Source organism: Strigops habroptila, chromosome 5 (assembly GCF_004027225.2).
Source record: "Strigops habroptila isolate Jane chromosome 5, bStrHab1.2.pri, whole genome shotgun sequence".
NCBI classification, from domain to species: Eukaryota; Metazoa; Chordata; class Aves; order Psittaciformes; family Psittacidae; genus Strigops; species Strigops habroptila.
The window spans coordinates 37,506,513-37,530,636 of record NC_044281.2 but is presented as its reverse complement, the minus strand read 5'-3'; the positions used below and the strand labels follow the sequence as shown (position 1 = coordinate 37,530,636).

Below are 24,124 nucleotides of genomic sequence, written 5' to 3'. Positions count from 1 at the left end.
CATGAGCCTGCCTGCTGCCTGCCTGCCTGCACTCAGAATCTTTTCCATATCTTATAGGGAAAATCCATTCAGTTGTTTCTCCTCCTCCCTGCCAATCTCCATGTTTTAACCCCATGAAAACATGAACTTTTTTGCCCCACGCTTTGCAAGGAGTGGGATCACCGCCCTGCAAAAGGCCATTTGAAAAAGAAATCCAGATTGAGAGTGTGCAATTCAAGCCCCTTGTGCTGACAGGCTGGTCAGTGCCAGGGCTCCCATCACTCTCATGGGTGTTTCTGCTGCTTTTCCCACGTGAAAGAGGGTGCAGGCAGCCTGTGGCCAGTGCCTTGCAAAAGCCCTCCCTTCCTGATTTCCCAGCTGCTTTGACAGGTTGGAGATGCTCAGCCGCTGAGGTCAGGACTCTGTTTGAAGGACAGATAATTAATCCAGCAAAGTAATCCACAGTTCCTTTTCGGCAGATTTATGGAGATAGCCTCTGTACCGGGGACTTTGGCTCATCATCTTTCATTTCCCAGGCAAAGCAAGTGACTTGTTGTATAACACGACCTGTTCTAGATAAGGCTTTTCATTTAGGGGAACTCTCTGGTCTAACAGAGATTGATTTTCCTGGTAGAAATCGGACAGCCACAGTGCTCTCAGCAGGATCAGGCCTGCAGACGGCAGTGTGTTTTAATGTTTGCTGCTGCTGCACATCACCTGTGGTGTGGGGAATCCTTTGGCTCTTTAAGAGAAGGATTTTTATTGAGAATTGAATAGCAATTTAACTAATAGGCAGGAGGGGATTTTGGCCCACTAGCTTTTGTTAGGAAAATGTATTGTATGACTATAGTCATGTGCTTTGCTCGCTAGCAGTAAACTTTGAGTTTCGTTTATTTCCAGGACAGCCAGAAGACTTTGCATGTCCTGGCATGAAGGTGACCTGTGCTGCTTGGGCAGGCACTGAAGGGTTAAACCAGGGAAACGGTCCCAGGGCTCCAATGTCAGTCTCTGCCTGCCTGACACATTTCAGGTGCAGTGATGGATGGGCAATGGGAGATTGCACAAGGGCAATCCATATGTCCTTCCTGTGGCTTGGAAAGTCCTGCAGGAGAGAGGGGAGTGAGTGCAGGGCTGTCAGTCAGTGAGGTGGTCCTTAGGGCTTTTCAAAAACCCTTAGGGCATTTTTTTTCTTCCCCAAGTTGATTGTTTTAGGAGACTGATGCAGTTTCTGGCAAAGCATTTTCTTCCTAAAGCTGGTGCATCCCAAGGGAAGCATGAATTAAAAATCATTATTTGAGCAATGTAATAGAAGTGTGAGTTACAAAAGCAAGAGGGAAGCATGTCTGAAAAGAATTGTTCTCTATCTTTCTTCTGATTTTCCTGCTAAGGAGTAAAATGTCATATAGATATATGTGTGTATGTGTAATGTAAAAATCAGTGCAGTAGCTCTCAGAACATGTTTCACCTAGTCTTAACAGATCTGGAGTCCCCCATTGCCTTCCTTTTGAAAGTGCAGCATGATGACTTGAGGTAAGGTTAAGTGGCTAAAGAGGTCTCCCAGCACTCAGCTGCTGTCGCCCCTCCTTGTATTTTGACCTGACTTAATAAGGACATGGCAAAGTGAACCACTTCAACAAGTCCCTTAAACTGGACATCAGGGAGGCACCTTGGAAAAAGGACCTGTTAATTTTAATATTCCCGTTGCCAGGTGGCTTACATCGTGCTGTCTTTTTTCCCACATTTGGATCACTCGGTGAACTACTAGGGTGTCAAAGTCCTCATAAATTACACCTGCTGGGAGGGATTTCCAGTGTGATTTAAAGGCAGTCATCATAGCAGAACATTTCTGTAGGAGGACACGCTGATGGGTGGAAAAGTGCCTCACGTCAAGTTATTCATCAAAGGCTGTTTTCCCCACCCTGCCAATGCATGAGGATGAGACAGCACAAAGAGGAGATGGTGGCTGCAGCCATAACCCCTCTTTTCTTGGCTCGATTGCTCCCTGTCTTCTTCCCCACTGCTAATGATGTTTTGTTGTCACATTGGCATCTTGCTTTGGCTCCCTGGCAATCCAGAAATCACTGGAAAGAGATAGGGTTGTGGTAATGGTTTGCATGGCAGGTGGTCTCCCAGCAAATGGCCTTCAGTAATTAAAACTATACATTTCCTTTTATGTGTAAATATGAAACAAAAGCATAGTTTTTGTTTAATATCTGAGACTTCCTATTTAACTTCCTGGGATTTAATGTGTTTGCAAGCTGTCGGCAATCTCTGGAGAAGAATGAACCTGTGCTGTCTCTGTTCCTGTTTGGGCTAGGGAAAGCAACCAGTTCTGAGACGGTTTTTAATGGAAGATTTTCTGAAAGGTGTTGAGCTTGGACATATGGGATTTATGTTAAAAGCTGATTCAGAATTGTTACTGGGCATATTACAGTGTACTCCTTTCATATTCTCCTGATGAGTCTGCCTACTGCTGTGGGAGAGACAGGAGAGATTTGTGGGTCTCTCAGTCTAGTCCAGGCACAGTAGCCATTAAGGAAGTGCCAATTTTATATGCATGCATCCTTCGGCTGCAGGCTGAGAGCATCTTCTGCAACTGCTTCTCTGAGGTGGTGATGCCTGGCAGCCCAGACCAGCCAGTTCTCTCTGGGAATGCATGCTGCCTTCTGTGCCCTGTTTATTAGGACAAAATCCTCTGTGAGCTCAGGCGGAGGGTTAAAGTGTTGTGTTTACAGAAATGAGTGAAATAAATATTTATGGTGGTTTTCCCTCTTGACTCAGGATACAGCTTTTGGCTGCTCTCTTGTAGCAGGTTCTAGGGTTAGATTCATGGAAAGAGGAAAGGTTGTGAGGAAGAAAGCCAAGCCAGGCAGTGCTGGTGATTTGCCTTCCCTATGAGCCACAAAGCACATTTTAGATGATGTGGGGGAACGGTGGTTGTGGTCCAAGACTCAGCATCCTTTTGTGTGATTAATTACGCTCAGAGCAGGAATCTTTAAACTCTTCAGGCTCTGTTCTTTCTGGTATCCAGCCGCAGCTCCTGGGGGCTTCAGGAGGGAACCTTGGGTGGTAAAACTCTCCTTTTATTTTCTCTTACTGTATGTTCAGTTCTAAAAAAGGGAACTGTGTGAGGGTTTAATCTGAGCTGCTTTTGTGGCTCTGCAAGATCAAAAATTCTGCCAGTTGTGCTAGAACGGGCAATTAAATCTTTCGGGGGAAGATACTAAAAATGCCTGGTTGCAGAGCAGGCATGTGTGGAGGAGGGCCAGCACACAGCTTTGGGCTTGAATCTGTTGTCCCAGAGAAAGCTGCATCTTCTGGGAAGAAGAGCAAACCAAAGTCCAGAGCAGGAGAAACAAACATGGTTTTGTAGAGCATCTTGATTTCATGCAGAGTAAAGAAACAAAGCTCAGGTTGTAACCCCTTTTCCTTTGGAAATCACTTTTTCCTTTTGAATTTAAGCATGGGGCAATGTATCTGCCCTGGCATGCTTCCCTGCGTATCATGCAGGGGCAAAAACTCAAGGTGAAGAGCAGCGAGGTGGTCATGGCAGCTGATGGACTATTTATATGGTAATAACTGTGTCTGTTGCTGACTCTATGAACCACATCCAACAGCATCTATTTCAGTGCCAAAGAGCCCTGACAGAGCACATTTTGATTAATAAATTATCCAGCACAAGGTGTGTGATGGGTTCCCCTTTCACATCTCATGAAAGTCACCTGCTCCAAGTTCAGCAGCTTAGCAAGCCCCATGCAGCTCCCTGATATAAATGGCTCTTCATGTAGAGGGGTGTGGGAAAATTCTCCTCCGTGGGGGAATCGGCTTCCCCTGGCTGACAGGTAGCTCTTTGCTACAGCTGAGCAATAGCTGCATTTCTCCCTCCTAAGGATTTGAATGATGCTCAAAGTCCAAAGGGGCGGGAGGAAGGAGGAGACACCAATGTCTTTTTTATCTTTTCTTTTTTTCCCCCTGGGTTTGAGCCAGTATTTTTAATGGCCTTTTTAAGCTGTGAGAGTGTTGGCTGAGGGCAATTAAACATTATGGCCCTCATCTATAAAACTCCTCGTTATAGCCATGTTTCTCCAAAACGATGCCTATGCCACCACCCGTTCCTCAATGAGCCTGGAAAAACACTCGGAATGGGCTACTGTGATCCATCCCATTGCCCTTAACCCAGCACCACACTGGTCACTGCCTTCCTGGTCCCCTGGCCAGACATGGTGTATGTAGCAGCTGCTGCTGCCCCTGTACTTATATATGGGCAGAGGAATGGGAAAGTTCTCCTACCTGTCTCATAACAAGAAGCTAGGCTTGTATGTCCTGAGCAAGCCTGTTCCTTGCCAGGTGAAAGCAACAAGTCTGCCAGAAATATACTCATATTGCTGTCCTAAAGTTATTTTGTTCTCACCTTTTCCCTGTCTTTTTGAGTATTAACAAACATTGTCTCCTTTGCTTTTTTTCTGTATGTGCTCCCTTTTCCTGCTCAGCCTTTCCCTTGCCATCATTTAATTTCTGCCCTATCTCTGATTCTTACCCTGGGTCCTCTCTCCCGCTCCCTCCTGCTGTCCCCAACTTTGCACTGTGTCTGGATCCACAGGTTTGCAGTGGTAGCAGAGAGGTAGAAGTGGACCCTGCTTTCCTACAGGGTGTCCCTTTCTGGTGGATGCTACCTCCTAAGCAGCCTCACTTTTGTTGTCTGGTCCCTGCCCTGCTTTTCTTAAGGCCATCTTTGCTTTCTCAGCACTTGAAAGCAGAACTCCTCCTTTGCTCTATGAAAGACCCACTTACTCCTTAGCTTTGTCTGCTCCATGAAATGAAGCTGGATTGCCTGGTTCTCTGTGAACATGCCACATCCTTGTCTGGACGGGGAAGGAGGCAGAGGATAGGTAAGCCTCTGTTTAGCAGAAACCAGAGCATGGCCTCCCTTCTCAAACAGAGGCATGGAAATGAAGTCCTTAGTTTCCATCTAGGAATGCTTTGGTGGTTCAGGCCAGACCTTACACTAGGTAAGAGATGGCTCAAGCAGGGAAATGTCCAGCACCTGGTAACTCCTGAGCCAAGTGAGTGATTGTCTTATTGCCTGCCTGGTGTGGAGCAGAAGACTCTGTGTGACGCAGCATGAGCACTGCTTGAGAGAGACCATGCAAGGGGAACATAGAGGAGAGGAGGAGCAGAGGGGGTACCTTCTTGAAGGCTACTTGTCTTCTCTGTTAGGTGTAGCCCCATGATAGTTTCTGCCTGTGTCATTAAAACAGTTTGCAGAGTGCAAACTTGGAGATGGAAAGGTTCGTGTTGTTCTGCATCCTCTGAGAAACGGGGTTATCTGGGGATCTCAACTGCTGCAAAGGTGTTTCATCTTCTCTGTGTTCTCCATCATGCATCTGTGCATTGCTGTATCGCTTCAAAACCAGTAATGAGCAAAAAGAGGTTTGCTCTGTTGACATGCCCAGCAGGCAGCGCTGGCCACAGGCCACGCAAGCTATCAGTGGGAGCATTGGGACAGCGTGATGAGAAGCTGGCTCAGTTCACAACACCCACCTGCACCCACAGATGGCTATGGGTGGCCAGCTGGGAGCTTGTGACCAGTGCAACTGGGAGCAGGATGGAGCAAGCGCTGGGAGAGATGGTTGAAAGCCATCAGCTAGTGTGGCTGTCTGCACCAGCAGCTGCAGATTAAGCTGTGCTTAACCCAAGGTTGGCTTTTTCCTGGGTTGGGAAGGTGATGGAGAGATAATGCAAGAACCAGGGAGGGAGAAGAAATTCTACAGAGGTGGGGAATGTGAGAGGCCAGGGGGAGGGAAAGACAAAATTGGTGATTTTTCCCCCACCTTTTTTTTTTAGCCTTGCTCTGAGGAAATTGAAGACGTGAAGATTAGAGAGATTTTTTGCAAAAAAAGAGTCTCCTGGGAATGTGCATTGTTCAGAAGTGCAAGTACTTCAGCAGGGATCGCTGGTCAGAGGAATAATGAGGTGGTGGGTGGAGAAGCATTGTAGAGAAAATTATGAAAGGCTTCTGAGGGACAAGTTTGGAGACACCTTTTTACCTTTTGAGGCTAATTTGCAAAGCTGGCAATTCTCTGCTAGCAGAAAGGCACCCCAGAGGGCATCAGATGCATATCTGCCTTCTCTGTTGTGTTGAGGAGGCTGAGCTAGAGAAAAGGCTCTGATGTGTAGCCTGGGAGGGTATTTGGGTCCCTAAATTATTCATCCATCCTTCAAAAAATTACTATGGTCAAATATGAAATGCATAACCATTCTCAGGATGCAGCTACTGGAGGTGTTAGGAGGCAGCATGCCATTCCTCAGTGCTGTGTTTAGTCCTTTGTGTCATATTTCTGCCCTGTTGACCTATTTCCACTAAAATCCATTGGTCTCTGCATTTACAGATTCTTGTTAGCACTACACTTTATATTAGGGGGAGTGTACCAAGAACGCCCTGATGCACAAACTTTACCATGGTGACATGGCATCCTAGAGCATTTAAATGACTTGCAGCACAATTCAGTGCATCTTGTGGAGTGTCCTCCAAAGCTAGTATCAGAAGAAGTCTCCTAAAGAGACATAAATTACAGAGCAAAGGTGGGAAGTCAAGATGAAAAGAGGGGAATTGCCCAAGAGAGGAGACTAGAGATCTTCATGTATGGCAGCGAAAGTTAGATTAAAAAAAAGAAAAGCTGCCACTGATGTTTTAAGTAGCTGTGCATCAGTTCATTAAGCTGGGTAGCAGTCAATGGGCCATTTCAGATGGGAGAGAAGACCAAGGACAGAAATGAGAGGCATTCAGCACAAGAGGAAGATGTAAAGGCTCAGTCATGGAGGAGAAAGGTGTTCTGGCACTTTGGGATCTGGGAGAGATCCTTTATGAGCCGCTCATAAAGGCCAGGGTGGCTGCTGCGGCTGGGAGGGAAGCTTTGGCCATCCCGTGAAAGGTGCAGCTGTGGTTAAATGGGGGATTGGAAAGGAGTGACGTGGATGCTGAGTGATGGAAACAACTTTCTGTGACAGCAGGTCTGTCTTAAAGCTCCCTTCCACTAAATGACAAATGTTGTGTGTGTTTCCTTCATGCTGAGATCTATTGAGAAGACAAGGGGTTTTTTATTTTTGACTGGGATGAATATAGCTTACCTGCAGGGTTTTCTTGCTCCCATTTGGAGCTGGACCAGGGGTTTCTGCATACCTTGAGATGATGAGGGGAGTGGCGTGGGTGACCATATCCCAGTGTATAACCTCCTTGGTCATCACTAATTCAACAGCCAACAACCTCCTCTGGTATTGTGTCGGGCCTGGCATCAGGTATCCCAGGCACTACATACCAACTGCTTTCTTTTGTCTGGCTGACAGAGAGAGCACCTGGGACTGGCACAAGAACATTCCCAGTGCAGGACATTTGTCTTTTTAGCATCTGCTGGCTGTGAGACTCAAGTGTTGTTTTAATCCTCTCTGGGTGCCTAATTCCCGAGGAGGGGTCAAGCTGAGGATAGGATGCTCAGTGGAGGCAGCACAGACCTCCATGGCACCTTGTCTGGTTGCTTGCATAAGGACCAGCAGAGCGGCCAAATTTGGCTCAAGCAGAGGGAAACAAGGCAACTGCATGGGGTCAACACATCTGTCAAGAGTATAAAAGCAGGGCAAATGCTTGTAGTACTTTCCTTAATATTCTCCCTGGCTCAAATATGTCCAGCTAAGAAAATTCCTGAGCTGCATGTGGCTTTTCTGTTATTTGATAGATGTTTTTTTCCTTTCATTAGCTCCCCAGTCTCTCCTTGAGTACGTGTGGACTTTCACCACCCTCAGTATCCTCTGGCAAGAGGCCCCACAGTTAAAGTACTGCTTGTTATGTGAAGCTGGTACTTTGGAGCTTAGTCTGTCTGCACCTTCCTCTGATTAATCTGGACTGATATCCCTTAACTCTTGTATTTTAAGAGACAGGCCATGCCCACCTCAGGGGCATGGTGCCCTGCGAATGCAGGCAGTTTTTCAGAGGGAAGTACCTGGATTTGGCGCTGGTTTTGGCTGTGCTACTGCATATTTGAATAACCAAACTCCCTTGAAATTCTTTATCTGTCTGCAGCATTCACAACATTATTGGCTGTTGGAGGGAAAGCACTGTTTTGAGCCCTGAGCTGGGGCAGGTGAGAGGACGAGAGGACCATTACAGCCATGACATTTTAAAGCATATTGAGATAATGTGCAGGATTTGAAGAGACGAGCCTGTGCCCAGCTTGGAGCTCCTGGCCTGCCAACAGATCTGCTTTGTAAAACCTGTCAAGAACCAGGTCCAGTCATGCATGGAGACTGGCAGGGGAAGAGGCTTGTGTCCTCCCACTTCCCTCTCTGTTGCCCACAGCACCATGTGGCATCAGCTGTACCAGCTGCTTCTGTTCATACTGCCTGTTACTTTCCTCAGGTAACACCAACAGCATCTTTGCACTGGACTACATCAGTGGAGCCTTAACCCTGAATGGGCCGCTGGACCGGGAAAACCCCTTCTATAGTGCTGGATTCATCCTCACAGTGAAGGTGAGACCTCCTCCATCTGGGAGGCAGACTGGCAGGGCAGGATGAGGAAGGCATCCTGCCTGGGTACAGCTCATTTGAGGTTGAGACACAAAACTGGGACATGTTGCTCCTGTGGGCATCTAGAGCCATGATGCACTATTCCCTGGCCAAGCCAAGCGAGATGTTTAACACAGCCCACTTCTATGGTGGCCCAAAATGTGGTTGCCTCTATATGGATGGATAAGGTACTTTTTGGTGCCCAGCCTAGCCTTCAACTAGATCTGCCTACTGTTGTATCTGCTGGCAGGAGGCAGATGCCCTGGGGTTACAGGTAGCATGAGATGCCTACATTCAGGCACCTGAATTGTGCCTGCTGTACCTATTTCCCACCTTTCCTCCCCAGACCCCTGGAAAAACAGTTATATTTTGTCAAGTCAGTGTGCAGCGGTATAACAGGGCATCATCTGCACCTGCCCAGCACAGAAAGGCACGGCGAGGGAGTGATGCTGAAAGCTGCCTCAAGAAAAGGCTCTGGAGCATGGTCTTCCAGCCCTATCAGCCCCACCTGAGAGCGGCTCCCCAGCTCTGCTCACAGCCCTGCAATTAAGATCAATACCAAGCTGGGCAGCTGGTTAGAAACACATTTAGTAGTATAGATTCTGCTGGGCTGGTGTGGGGAAAAATCAGCATTGTAGGAAGGGTCATTGATTGGGAGGACAGCAGCCATCAAGTCAACATTCTCATTTTGGCAAGTGCAATGCTTTGTCAGGGGTGCAAATGGACAAGAAATTACCCATCTGGGTCCCAGGCACAGGTTATACTTTGGAGCTTTAGGCATGTCTTTATGCACCCATCCCTGGTATGTCTTGGTTTGGGCTTTTATAGTATCTATTCAGTAGAAATGGAAAGAGGGAGGATTGTCTGGTTTTAATAGGGACAAAAATATCTGTTTAATTTTGGAAAGATTTGTGAACCTGAAAACTTGCCCGTTTTCTTGCCTGCATGATAATGGACTTCCAACTATATTCTGTTGATCCGATAGATTTTCATTTCCTCTCCCCACAAACTCTGCATCCTCCTGCAAATGCCAACTCTCTGTGTCCTGCACCCACAGGACCCAAAATGTTCTCTGCTGCTGTTGTCCTGGAGCACACAGTGAAAATACAGCTGGATTGCTCCTTGTTTGGATCAGCCTGTTCTGCTGTTGTGTGCAGAAGCAGCGAATAGCAATGAGCCGTGTGGGTCGTGTTAGCGCTGCTTTTCTGTGCCCACAGCAAAGCAAGATTATCCAAAGGACAAGAGGAGGGACTCTGCTTGTAAAGGCTGATTCACAAGTCTTGCTTCTCTGGCAATAAAATCTGCACTCTTTCCTTTTGGGAAAGCAAAATTAAAGTCTTTCTTAAGACAGAGGTGTGATTTGGAGTCATGACTCAGCTCTGTATTTAGACACATGTTGCCAAACCTATTTTAAGGTCTAAATCTTGTTTATTTCTGTTGCCCTAGTTTTCTCTCCCTTCAGCAGTACTGTGGTGGGTTAGTTCCCTGCTCCTGGTTCCACCTCAGGAGATGGCAGAGGAGAAAATAGGAGTAATTTTTTCTCCATCATGGCTTCCCTTATTTTGAGGACTGTCCCAAACATCTCCTAAGACAATTTTTTTTTTTTTTTGTTCAAATGCTTGGGGCAGGAGAATTGCCTACTCATCCCCTAGCGTGACTCTGAGTCCCAACAACCTGTTGCATGATAGAGCCAAGTGAGAACTTGTCCACAGCCATCTCAAGGGAAATGTTAAACCCCTGGGAAGGTTTGCGAGAGTACTATGGGTCTGAAACATGGGTGATGGAAGAGCTGGGTCAACATCTGTGTGTTAATGGGTCAGCTGTGGAAAGTTGCTTAAGGTTAAGGGGCAATGGCAGAACCAACTGAGCATACTTCCTTGGCAAAGGGGAGGAAGCAAAGGCTGCAGGAGTCTCTAATCACAGCGTTCATGCTTCCTATTACATTTATTGTTGAAAAATAAAGGCTGCCCTGTTGTTTTCTCTCCTTGCAGGGGACAGAGCTGAATGACGACCGCACACCCTCCAACGCCAGTGTCACCACCACCTTCAACATCCTAGTTATTGACATTAATGACAATGCACCTGAGTTCAACAGCTCTGAGTACAGTGTGGCCATCCCAGAGCTGGCCCAGGTGGGCTTTGCCCTTCCCCTCTTCATCCAGGTGCAGGATAAAGATGAGGTGAGGTATCCCCTGCTGTGGGCATTTCTGTCCATCCTTTGTAGCATAGCACTCATGGTTTTTGGGGGTGCAATGAAGGATAAGTCACTGATGAACTTGTGATGAGGTGCATGGTTATGTCCTGATAACCACTTTTTTAGCTCTTACTGGTGCCAGTGCTCAGTACCCTGCATGCAGATAGACGCCCTTCCCAGAGAGCAGGCACAGAATGTGCTTTAATGCAGTCAGGATTGCACAGTCACTGAAAGCCAGAAAATCGGATTGTGTGGGATGCTGATTCTTGCCTGCTTCTGAGGGCTCTTGTTGGGTAGTCCTTTGCCAGTCTGTTTTAGAAAGGCATAGGGTTTTCTGCTGGGCTCCCAGGAGACCTGCCAGGAAGCAGAAAGAAGGGACCTCAGACTCTCTGTCCTTGCAGGGATGGGTACTGCTGCGACCTGGGAGGAATTAAGAGATACCTGCTATCTTGGGGCTGGAGGAAGCGTGGCGGACACTGGGATAACAGTTCATCACTGCAAACAAGTTGGGAGCGTTGGAGGCTTGTTGCTCCCTTGTGTTAATGGAGCTCCTATTTGTTACTCGCTGGTCCATGCCATGTAGGGATTGCAACATGTTTTCCAGCCTTGGGCTTGCAGCCTTCAATTACTCTGATTATTTGACTTGTGCAGTTCACGTCTGGCTGCTTCTGTGTGCCAGTACCCTCCAACCCTTCCACGCTGTGTGGTGTCTGCTTCAAACCAGTGCTGACACTACATGGTATATTTTCCGAAATCCCTTGATAAAGCTCTGGCTACAGGCTCACACCGCCCCTATTCCTTTTCAGGCTGAGTGAGAGATGAGGGGAGAGGGTTTGTCAGAACAAATGGCATCACCAGGATGTTTTCCTGATGCTTCAGGGAAATGATGTGATAGTACCAAGGAATATGAAACAGAATCTCTCTCCCCACCCCCCAAAATCTCAGTGGGTCAATTAAATTGTGCATCTTCTAGGATGCCTTTGCTGGCTGAGATGATGGATTTGCTTTTCACCAGTCCTGGGTGGAGTTCACCGCATCTCGTAAAGCCAGCCAGAAATCCCTTTTTTTTCATTGTGAAGTGATTATGACACAGAACTAATAATCTACTTGTGACATGATGTCACCATCCAAGAGTTATGAGTTCAGCCTGAAGAGGGGCAGATGAGGTATTAAGCAGATAAAGAGACTGTTTTTTCTTGAAAATGTCAATTGCTAATAAAGAAGATATGGATATGACAGATGCTTAGGATAGTTTCTGAATAGAGCCACTGTCGTGCTTTCTGAGAGATGTCAGCAGATCCGTTTTTGAAGGGCATTGTAAGACTTCTGTTTGTGCCAGAAGGATGAAGGATCTGTCTTTATTTCTGGTTAAAAGCTCATTTTACTGGAGTGACTCCCATTCAAGAATTCACTTTTCAGCCTTGTTAATTTTAAAATGGGAGAATAAAAAATAGCCTTGCCTTCCCGATCGCGCCAGCAAAAAATAGACTCATTCTTTTGATGTATTTCTTTAACTTCCTGAGATTTCCCCGAAAGAATTGGCTGAGATTTTTAAAACTGCTGAGAGAGGACCTCGTGTTCTAAGGGAGTCTGAAGGGGTTTTACTGTACACGTCTTCGGAGACCGTCATATTAGCATGGATTCATTTAACCATAGCATTATTTTCACTGATAAGAAGCACAGGAGAGCTGATGTCTTGAAGTATCTGGAGGGAGGAAAGTTATAAGCAACTGTTTCTTGTGGGTTTTTTCCTGCAGTGGATCTTTATTATTTCCCCTTGTGGATGCTTGCAACAGGATAAACCATCAAGGTAGCACTCTTCAGAGGAAAAATAAGGACAGCCTACCCAGGTTGTGAAAAAGATGTATAAGAGACAGGAGTGGATCTGCATCTGCAGCCAGGTTTGTTGTAGCACTGCTTCCCAGGTAGTGTATTTACAGAAGTCCAAGACCGCCAGACTGTCAGTAGAAACTTACAGAAGGAGAAGAGAGTTGCCTTACAGTGGCATTTTGGATGCTCAAGTACCACATGAGAATTGCGAGGCTTTTACAAACCATCTGGATTTGAGGTAGCCAAGGTGGTGCCAGGCTCTCTTAGCTTTCTGTGGGTGCAGGGGTATAGGGATGGGACGGCGAGGACTTTAGGCAGGGATGTGACTGAGGACATGACTGACAGAGCTGTTTTGTCAGCATGGCCTTCATGCTGGAGATGACATGATTCATTTGTGTAAGGGGCAAAGGAAAACAAGAAGAGCATTACATATGTCTCTAGGGAGAGCAGCTAAATAAATAAATGAGAGCAGATGGATAGAGGCACATGAAGTCAAAGCTAGAGTCTTCAGGAAGATCATTTTGCTTGTGTTTTGAATCCTGCCTCCCCACCTATGTCTTTAAGTCCTACGAGAGCCCTTGGCACCTTGGTTTCTTTCTTGAGACAAGCCATCCAGCCTTATTCTGGCCCCTAGAGCAAATTTTGACACTGTTCCTTCAGCTGAGGTACTACTTGGGTGGTGCAGCCCATGCCTGAAGCTTGTCCCACCTACAGGTTCTGTAGGGTTGGGTGTCTATGGGGAACCTGCCTGCCATTGCAACCCGGTTGTGTCTTTAAAGAGCTGGGGAAAAGGGTGTTGTACGAGTCTGGCCCTTAAAACGCACTGCGTGGGCTACAAGGGCCGTTAAACAAGAAAGAGTTTTGTAACCAGGTCCACGCAACTTTTCTAAATGGTGGGGTTTGGTCTTTCTTTCTTCTGGTGTGTTTTGCACAAACTTAAATGATTGCTTTTTGAATGAGATAGATTAAAGATTCATCTAAGCACTTAAAAATGTATTTACGTTGCACACAAGACCACGCTTGAAAGCATGTGCTTGAATTCACCTCAGTATTTAAGTGCCTTTCTGAAGCTTGGCTGGTATTAACGTCTCAGACGAGGTACCTAAGTGGGGTGCCTGCAAGAAGAAACCCATTCCTCTGAGTCTGTCCCTTGCAAAATCCCAGCTGCTGTCCCTCAAATGTGGTCATGGTCTTGCTCCAAGAGGAGCTGGCTGGGAGCGCAGGGTGGGACGGAGAGCACCCAGGTTGAGTCAGGTTGATGACCCCAGACATGGACTTGGGGTGCAGCCAGGCGGTGTTCAACCAAGTGTGCTGGTTTTGGTTTTTGCATTCTCTACAGCTTATCGAAAACACTTGAACACAGGAGAAATTAGTACACAGGGTTTGCACAGGGTTTTGGACGTGGCCTTCTATGAAGCAAGAAAAAAAGCATTAACCTCTGTGCAGCTGAGTTTCTCCCTCTGTCAGATAGACAGCAAACCACTTGAATACCTTTCCAAAGCTGTCTGAAGGCCGTTTATGAAAATCTGTGAATGTTTCCCAGTATTTAGACTGAGCCTATACTCAACTGGACACCACAGAAAACCAGTATGTATATACACTCTCAGACTGGGGTTGGATTCTCTTCTCATTCACACTGTGATAGATCAGCAGGGAAGAATAAATCCTGTGTGTAAGATGGAAGATTGAACCCATTTCTGCAGTAAGGTTTGTTTCCAGATTGAGAGCAAGAGCCCTGAGCAGTGGAATACGTTTGCGTTAATTCAGAGGGCTGGTAAACTCAGGCTCATCTACTCCAAGGCTGGCTTAGGTGTGAGGGGCATGGATATCCTTCCTGGATATGCTGGTATTTTACGGCCTGGTGGCTTGATGCAGTGTTTTAGGGTGAAGGCAAGGGTTTGGCTATGCAGAAAAAGGATCAGGGCACCCTACAGGGTATTCCCTATTTGAGCTTCCTATTGCTGCAAGATCCACAGGGATATATTAAGAGAAAGAGCAGCATAGTTTCCCAGCGCACGCCAGAGAAGCCAGCTCTTCTACCGTGCCTTTCGCTTGATTTTCCCTGACGCGGTTGACTGAAGAGGAAGAAAAGGGCAGAGGCTGTATAAAGCACGAGTATGATGGTCTGACATTTTAAAATAATTTTGAAACAATTCTCCAAAATAAGCATATGGAGGAAGATAAATGGGGAATTTAAAGAAAGAAAATCCAGGCCATAGGAATACACAGTATTTGTTGCATAAAACTGCATCAGAGACTTGCATAGGGATATCGTACGTGCCCATGTGTATGCAGGTGCAATATATGAATCATCCGTAGCATATATATGCATATGACAGACACGTGCACTATAAACATGATCTACACAGCAAGGAACTGTAAAGGGGAATTGGCGGCGCTCAAGTATTCTCTCCCAAAAGTGCCAGCTGCCAGTCGGGCTGAATTAGATTTCACAGGGGTTTTTGCAATACATGGAATTCACCAGCAAATTACCCTTAAAGAGGGAAAATCAATCATTTGGAGCAGAGATAAGCTGAAGGCAAGGCAGCCTCGGATTGATCCCGTCTGTGCAGGCGTGTGTGGAATTCAGCAGATAACCTGGGGAGAGTGGGGAAGGAGAAAACTCGTCCACGAGGGGGGAGCGGGCAAGGAATGACACTTTAGGATCGACAGAAAGGCAGGAGAAAAGGGCTGCCAGTGTGGGGAGGAGAATCAGAATGGCTGGGGAGCATTTTGCTCCAGGCATCCTGTATCATCCACAACCCCAATGAGGTCCTTAGGGGTGCAGGGGACAAGGGCTTGTGCCCAGTGAGCCCTCAAAAGGATTATTGATGCTGTCGTGCTCGGTTACTGGGTGGGCAGTGGGTGTTGTGCGAGCAAGGGTGCTGGGAGTCTGGGCTGGCTGGAGGGGCAGTGGGAGAGAGGCAGGCAACTCCAGAGAGGCTATTCAAAGCACTTGAGTTAAGAGCTTTAAAGTGGGTGGAGAGAATAACCCTCTTTAATGCCTTGTGTTTTCAAAGGAAGGATTAAGCATTATTTGTCTCTGACTAGCTAGAACCCCAGGCTAAGGTATCCAAGCCATACAAAGAGGCACTAATTGCTTTTTAAAAAAACCCCACCCAACTCTTTTTTTCCGCCCTTCCTCCTCTACCACTCCTGAGTTCTTAGCACTTTTCCTTGCTTTGCAAACTTGACAGAATGAGAGGTATTAAATGCTCCTCAGCTTTTTGTAGGTACTAGCCCTTGCCTAGAAAGTGGCTGGGAGGAAAGCTGGAGCTACACTGGGGTTTGTGCTTTGGAAAGGCAGGCTCTCCATTTTGGAAAAGTGAGCTGTACCTGAGCTACAATGAAGGGAGCCAAAGGTAGCCCTCTACAGAGCCACTAAGAAGAGAACTGAGGATCCCAGGCTGCTTTTCCCAAATCCAGCTCACTCTGTGCTGAAAATTATTGCAGGCCACCAACCTGAGCACCTTCATGATTTCAGGGCGTGGTACGGTTCAGTAAGGACGGTTTCTTGTCTAGAGGTTTGGTTTTTTACTTATATTTTTTGTGTAACCATTGGTAAGGGATGCTAAATGCTCGCTTTGACTGGTGGAAGGTTGAATAATTTCTGAAGCGTTTCCATGTGCACTCCCCTGAGGAAGCGGCTGGGTGGGAGCAGGAGCAATGGATGAAGCCAGCGGGTGATGGTGGGGGAAAAAGCAGGGATAAAACTTATGATCCATCCTCAGCCAGAGATGGAACAGCTGATGTGGCTGTTTCTGGCCTCCTGATTTGAGAAGGGGCTCCCTGAGTTGTTGTGAGCCCTGTGAGCGCCTTGCAGGTTGTGAGAGCAGACTTCTGGCCATGATTCATGGGAGGTGCATGAGCAGGTCCCATGTAAGTGCCTGGGACCTCTGGAGGGACACACGTACCCAGCTCCTGGCATGTCACAGTCTCACACCTTAGCTTTTGCCCTTGCCTGACAGTCTGTGCTATGCTGGCTGTACCCAAGAATGGCATTCCCTCTGCTCCCGTCCACTGGAATTTAAGAGGGATATTGGGCACATGGAGCTGGCAAACAGGTCCATCACAAATTGTTCAAATATGAAGCATTTGGGGTAGATCAGTCAACGATCACTTTTTTGAAAATTGGCTATCTGCATGAGGTTGATCCTGGCACTGTGGCATCGTGCAGTCTTGTGTCCCAGCAGCAGGGACATGGTGCAGCTCCTATTATATGCTCCAAGGAATACACATGCGAAGAACAAAGTAATAATTATGCCCAACTGCAGCTATGATTGTCTTTTAGCTGAATTGACATGAAATTTCCATCAGTTGCAGCGCTGGCGATGGCTGGGAGGAGGTTTGATTGCTGAGAAGGAGGCAGCGGGCAGCAGCCTCAAACCACAGTGAGTGCTGGCCCTGTGCACTGGCACGAGATGAGATGAGCTGGAAATGTGAGGCTGTGTCCCGGCTTTGTGCAATAGCGAAGTTCCCTCTGAAGCCTGTTTCTTTATGGCTCAATTTGTTTCTGATGGAGGGTACATGCAGACGGGTTTATTATTGTAGGGTTGCTAAGCTTTGGCAGGCTGCTCATTAATTTATGCCTCTGAAGGAAGGCAAAGGAGATGATTTGTTTTCAGTGATGGGGAAAAAACTTGAGCAGTACAGGAGCTGATGGTTAAGGGGTTGTAGGGAGGAAACAGGCAGGTAAAGAAGGTTGCGTGTCGATAGCACACCCATACATCCCATGCTAATTCTCAGCACCACAATGAGATGATGCTCTACTGTAAGCCCACCACTGCACACCAGGACCTTTGTGAGCCCAGGGAGACAGCACTTGTTTTTCTTCTTCACAAACACATTTCAGATCCATTGTTTGCTCTGGATGGCAGGAGCAGGTAGGAAGGGGTGAGGAAAAACGCAAGTAGCTCCCCATGGCTTCCTCTGGAGCAGGGGGTACTAGCTGTGAGCTGGGCTGAGCCAGCCCCTTCTGCTGGGCAGCTGATAACAACTTGAATATTCAGATTTGCTTTCAGCCATCTGCAGGGGGCTCGCAGTCTCCGGGAACCAGGAGCAAGGAAAGCAGCATGGGGGCAGAAACAAAAAAATAAATAGCTGAATAAAAATATAAATGGCAACTCACAGCAGCCCTCCCAAGAGGCAGATGTATTCCCCTTCTCCAGACCTCTCATGGGGAGACTTGAGGCACTTGAGGGGCTGTTAATTAGGGATGGTGGGTATCTGGAGGCTGATCTCCTTCCCCAGCTGGAGGGGAATTAATCCACCCAACTCTCTTCCCGCAAATACTTGGATTTCTTTTGATGTTTAAACTTTTATCTCATGCCTCCAACAAAGTCGCTCCTCTCCAGCTTCCAAAAAAATCACTTGCGTTTCACCACCACGAAAGGTGCTTTTGTGTACTGCAGGGTGGGCACTGGCCTCTGGGAGAGTCACCGAGGGCTCAGCAAAAGAGCTGGGCAGAAATTCCTTAATGGAAAGGCTTTTGTCACTGTTGGAAAATGGTTCTTTGTTATAAATTGGCATCTTAAGGACAGGGTAAGAAATAATGGCTGGGGGAGTGATGCCTTCCTCCTGCTGTTCTCTGTATACTCTGCTCCCTCCCTCCATCGCAGGCTCTGTACCAGTGCAATGCCTTACTCATGCCAGGGCTGGTACTTCCATTTGCCAGCAAAACATCTTTTGGAAGGAGCTTTTGGAAGTCTGCCCTGAGATGGGTCAGTTTTGTTCCCCTGGAGGGATGTTCACTCCCCTGTTGTGCACCAGGTGAGCATTGCTGGGCTCCTGGGCAGCGGGTGCCCTTGGGGCTTGCTCCTGCTGTGTGGCTCTGCTGGAGATGCTCAGCTTGCACCCTGCTCTGCAGGCTACTGGGCAGTGTAGGGAGGAGGGCAAGAAGGGATTCTCCTCATGTCACTGGCTCTCGGTCGTCACACTTAGCCAGCTTTTGCTGTTAGTGCCCCTTCGTGCATTTAATTGGTCCCTTTTTCTGATAGGAGGGAGGTCATTCAAGGAAAATTGGAAACTCAGCTCTGGCAGCTTTTGAACTTGCTTTTCACATGCTCTGGTGGGCTGTGCTTTGGGAAGAGGTGCCATGCCCAGAGCGAGGATCCTGAAGTGCTGGTTTTGATATGTTGGTGGTCCCATCACTTTGCTGGCCAGGTCTTGGGAGAGGAGGAGCTTTCCAGTTCCCAGTTTGAGCTGTCTTACTGGAAATAGCCCTTTGACTGCAAGAGGCACTCACACTGTGCCCCCCAGCACAAGGCAATGAAATCCCAGTGTATGATACCCTGTGCGATGTGTGGATCTTGAAACAGTAAAAGGGATTTTCCCTCCAGCTGCGTGCTGTGCAGGTTCATCCCAGGAATGCATTCTTTTCATGTACACATGGATTTTGTATAAAATGGGTGCACATGAAAAGAAGATTTATAGAAATCGCATGCACTGTACACCCAGTAAGTATAATAAAACGCAACAAAGTGCTTAAGGTTGGTGCCGAACCCTATGATTCAGTTAATCAAACCCAAACAGAGAAACACTCCCCTGCATCTCTGGTAATTGCCTTTTTACATATCTGAAGGCAAAAGGCTGTGGCCAAGCTGCTGGCACTGGCAGGTACACAGCCGACATCGAGGCTTTGCAGTCAGGTTGGTGCTTTTGTCCTGTGCTCTCCCCTGGGCAGACCCCAGGTGCCTGCAGCCTTGCCCTGAAGATGGACCAGTTCCTCTCTACTTTGTCACTGTCAACCTTCCTCTCTTCCTTCCCAGGGACCCAACAGTGTTTTTGAGGTGTACCTGGTGGGCAACAATTCCAATCACTTCATCATTTCACCTACGTCCATCCAGGGGAAGGCAGACATCCGCGTCCGTGTGGCAGTGCCGCTGGACTTTGAGACCATTCCTCGCTATGAATTTTCGGTAAGGCTGCACCCCTGTGCTCTATGGGATGTCCATGTTTTTAAGAATGACCATTAACCAGGCTTCTCTCTTCCTCTCTCTAAGCCACACTATGAAACTTTGGAGCATTACAAAGTGACAAAAAAATTGAAATAATAATAAAGAAAACACTCAGCTGCAAGAGCTTAAGCAGAGCATGCTACCCTTTGCTATGTCGCAAAATGTAGAAGCTATATAGAGCATAAAACTTCAGGTGCATCTATCAGGCACCAAAGCTCTCCCCAGCCTCCTGCTCCAGCTTTGCACCACTCTCTGCCTGAGCTATAAATTCACAAGGAAGGCAAAGGAGGTTTATACCACACCAGCAGTGTCAGTCCTGATGGAGGGGCTTTCATACCACTGGTGGAGAAAGATGAGCAAAAGCCTTCCTACCCTTTCTTTAAGCTGTGGTGGGGTGCCAGGTCCTGGTTCCCCAGGCAGAGGCTGGGGCAGAGTGTCTGGCTTACCCAGAGCTAAGCAGCTCCCAGGGAAGAGGCTCTTTTTTGAGCATCTGTGCTTTGGTGGTTAGCACTGAGGTGGCTAATCTGGTGAGGGAGCTCAGTTGAGCATTGTTTTCTCCATTGAAGAAGAAAAGATAACTCTACCAAGCATTGCAAACAGTGTCTCCAACCCTCCTCTTTGCTTTCTGTCTCTGCCCAGCTCTTTGCAAATGAGAGCGTTCCAGACCACGTTGGCTTTGCACGCGTGAAGATTAACCTCATCAACGAGAATGACAACCGCCCCATTTTCAGCAAGGCCCTGTACAATGTAAGCCTCTTTGAGAACACCACCGTGGGCACCACTGTCCTCCAGGTCCACGTGAGTAGGAGCATCCTGTCTCTTTCTGCAAAATCCTTGGCATGCATGTGGCTCCATGGTGCCCATCTTCAAGGGATGGGCTGGGGAGCCTGGTGGGAGTTACTGGCAGTGGGAGTGAGGTATAGCCTTCCCATGGGCTTTTGGAGCAGATGTCTTGACCTTTGCTGGTCTCTATGTATGTGATTCCTACCACACCAGAAACTCAAGGAGATTCCTGCACTGAAACTTATCTGCAGACAGCAGCTTGTCGTGCAGATACTGATCCTAGTAGTCATAGTCTTGCTTCTCCCTCCTCCTCACTACATGGGATCCAACAAGTATTTCAGTTGTGTAAATGGCTTGTGTCCCATCACATACTCACTGTCTCTCCCTGTCTCATCTTTTTGTGGGAAAAGATGCTGTGGTACCTACTGAACTTGGTCACTTCCTCAGTGAGAGCAAATGCGCAACATTTATGTTTCAGTGTGGGTTTTCTCACCGCCCTGTTTGGAAGCATCATCTGCCTCAACAAAATTGAGGTCAATTGAGCCAAAAAAAGGTTGAAGGATGGAAAAAGAGGAGAATTACTGTATTTAGCAGAGCATGGTACTACATGGCTGAAAGCAGGATGGTGGTGCAGCAGACAGAGGTGGTGATGATCAAGGAGCGTTTCTGTAGACCTCGTCCCTCCTGTGTGGCTTGGTGGAAGCACCCTAAGTCCCTGACAAGAAGATAGGTTTCCCAGGGTGCGAAGGCAATGTCAGTCGAGGTCAGTGGTAGTGTGGGGCACAGAGAGAACCAGAATGAATCCTTGTGCTGAAGAGTGGCAATAGGAAACAAAGCTCCTTTGGGACAGGAAATATCAAGGCGGGGTGCATCAAAACCCCTGCTAGGCTTTGAGTGTGTTACTACTGCTATGGTTTGTCATACATGAATTTGCTTGACTTCTTCTCTGGCTGCCCTCCCGTCTCCCCCATGCCCCCCACTATCCCAGGCCGCAGCCCCTGGTGTCCCATTGACACAGACATGCCAATGCAGAGAATAAAAGCCCTGACAAAAGGGTTGGGTGTATGCGCCTGTGCATAAGTGTGTTTACTTTACAAACAGATGGTGTGAAACTATAGAGCCCCTGAGCTTTTCCCATCTGACAGTTATTAATATTTCAAGCAGATGTTTAGCTAGTCAGGCCGTCAGACACTAAACAATGAGATTGTTACTGCATCTTCTCTTTCCCCAACTTCCAGCTATGCCAGCATTTCAGAGTGAACGCAAAATGCCAGGAGTTGAATCTTCTATGATAAATCAGAATGGAGGCAATTAGCACTGAAATCCAGATTGCCCTCCCAGCTGATCCCAAACTTTTAACAACCCTCACAAAGTACCAGCTCCTCCTGCTGCTGCTGCTTGACTTCGAGACGCAGCCCTCTGCTTGCTTCCAAGGCACTGCCCTTCTGCGTGGTGCCTCTCCAACTGTCCCATGTGCTGCACACAAGAAGCCTGCTTTCCTTGCTAATAAATTCCTCCTTTCTTTTTTTCCTTCTTTTCCTCTTGCCTGGGAGCTCTTTATGGGTATTCACCCATAGCGGTTAGGGATCTCAGTGCTGCAAAAAATGCCCCTTTGTACAAGTAAGTGCAGGTTTTGAGCCATGCGTTTTGAGGGGCAGTGGATTTCCAGGGTTCTAAGGACAAATCAGGAGGCTTATGAGATCAGGATCAGCAGCGGAGTATGTGGGCTGGGCAAGCGGTTGCCAATGGATGGAAGGAGGCTTCCTGCCAGCCACTGCTGGAAATGGCCAAGCACAGCTGGCAGGGCAGAGCAGTGCCTGCAGCTCTTTCCCACCAGGGAGGCAAGGGGCTAAAACCATGGGGGCTGAGGCAAATGGAGATTGCTGGGGAAGTTACTCCCAGCAGCCCAGGAGACCCTAGGCTGGTTACCCACCTTCCAGCAAGCACTTCCCTGCTAGCCCCCTTTGGCTGTGCGTGGTTGGCGGGGGTGTAGGTGAGGGGAAGGGGTTTCCTTCATGACATGGGAAGAGCCACGATCCTGCCCTGCCAGGCACGATCCTCATTGCCACCCTTTCCCCACTGCCCTTTGCTTGGCTGGCTGAAAATGGAAAGGCAAAAAACAGAGCAAGCAGACTTCATTTGCAGTGACAAATGGCCATTCACCTCTGTAGCATTTCAGCTCCTAATGTCAGTGACAGCAGAGAAACATTGCCTGTTACACGTATAAATCAACTGTAAAACAATCCGAAGTGCAGGCATCTAGTAGGGACGCAGTGCCACTGCCTGCTTTCTGCTCTCTGCCTCTTTCCCTTTGCCCAGAGATGCCCTCTTACACACTCCTGTGGCTTCCTGGGCAGATCTCAGTTACTTCCCTAGCATGGCACAGCCTTTTCTGCCCTCTAAGATTTTGTTTGTCTGCTCTTTGTTCTTTATTTTGCATTCCCTCCATTTCCTGTCTGTCCATTCATCCATCCATTCATCCATCTGTTTAATTCTGTCCATGAAAGGCATTTATCATATACATTGTGTAGTCATTTGCTTGCATGAGAACATCTGGAAAGTCCAGGCTTCACAGGAACAGATCTTGTCCTGTGCAGGGAGCCTGCAATACACCCAAAGGCAGCCTTCCTGCCTCCGTGCTCTATATCCATGTGATAAGTACCTTAGGCCAGAGATTTCTTCTGTTTGCTTTTGCAGAGACCAGCATGAAGAGGGCCTTACTCTAAGCTTCCAGGTTGCCCTGTTACATATTGCAGTTCGGAGTTAGGCTTCCAATGCAACCTAATAGCTGAGCAGAGGGGTGAGCAGGCTGCCTGGGGATCTGCAGTAGTTAGTACCCTCTCCCCATGCGAACTTCTCTTTTCCCCTGCCGCAGGCCCTGCTGTGCATGAGAAAGCCAGGCTGCAGAGGCCACACAGTGGCGCGTTCCTTCAGTGAGGCTGGGGTAAAGCAGGGAGGTGGCCAGAGCTCAGCCTGAAGATATGGGCAAGTTCTGCCCCAGCTACCAGCAGATATTGAAATATTTTATTTTTTTTTTCTATAACAACTGGCCATGAAGCCTTTTAATAACACAACAGAAAAGGTCAGAGAAAGAATTTCACACTTCTTGAGCAGGCAGTCAGCCAGTATAACTTCATGCCTTCCAGGAACGAGAGGCAGCAAGAGCATATATTGCACCCTAAATTAACTGGGGCTCTGATACCCCCAGCCAAGTGCTGCCTGGGCAGCTGGTGGCTTTTGATGGGTGCTGTGGGCTGGAAAGCTGTGCTCTGGAGAAGCGTGTTGAGGAAGGGTGCCAGCTCCACACGGTACAGAGGGCTTGAGGCTATGATAGGAAGCCCTGAGGAATGGTGGTGCTAGGGTGTGTGAAAGGCCATGTTCAGCTGTAGCCATGATCAGTATCTGTGACGAGCTTAGCAAACATCTGCCAAAACAGGTCCCAGCAACTGGTTTTCTCCTGGGGTTAGAGGAGCAGGAGAAAGGAGGGTATCTCCAGCCCTGTCTCTCCCCGTTGATAAGCCCAGTAGCTGGAGGAGAGGATGAGTTGCTAGAGTTAGAGTCGCATCCACAGATCTCAGACCAGATGGAGGATAAATCTGTTGCAGAGGGACAAACCAATGGGCAGATGAAGGAGGAACAGATAAAAGGGCATGGTCTGACATTCATGCCTCTATCTAACAGCATCAGTACAAGTCTTGAGGAAACAGGTATGGCATGACTAGTGACACTGCCAGAGCCAATCCCCTGCACAGGGGAATAGCAATTCTATGGGAGCAGGGAATGATGGGAGGGGAAGATCCAGGAAGGAATGCCGTCTGCTTTG

The 24,124-nt window shown here is 47.8% G+C and overlaps 1 protein-coding gene across 6 annotated transcripts in view; it reads left to right on the top strand.

The window, feature by feature from the left end:
* The window catches only part of CDH23 (cadherin related 23), a 213,802-nt gene that overhangs the window by 111,119 nt on the left and 78,559 nt on the right, over window positions 1–24,124 (top strand). For all 6 annotated transcript variants that reach the window (XM_030488583.1, XM_030488582.1, XM_030488590.1 and 3 more), the window contains 4 exons: window positions 8,390–8,502; window positions 10,530–10,718; window positions 19,330–19,479; window positions 20,158–20,316. In XM_030488583.1, coding sequence (XP_030344443.1) covers window positions 8,390–8,502; window positions 10,530–10,718; window positions 19,330–19,479; window positions 20,158–20,316 — 611 coding nt within the window. The remainder of the gene's footprint in view (window positions 1–8,389; window positions 8,503–10,529; window positions 10,719–19,329; window positions 19,480–20,157; window positions 20,317–24,124) is intronic.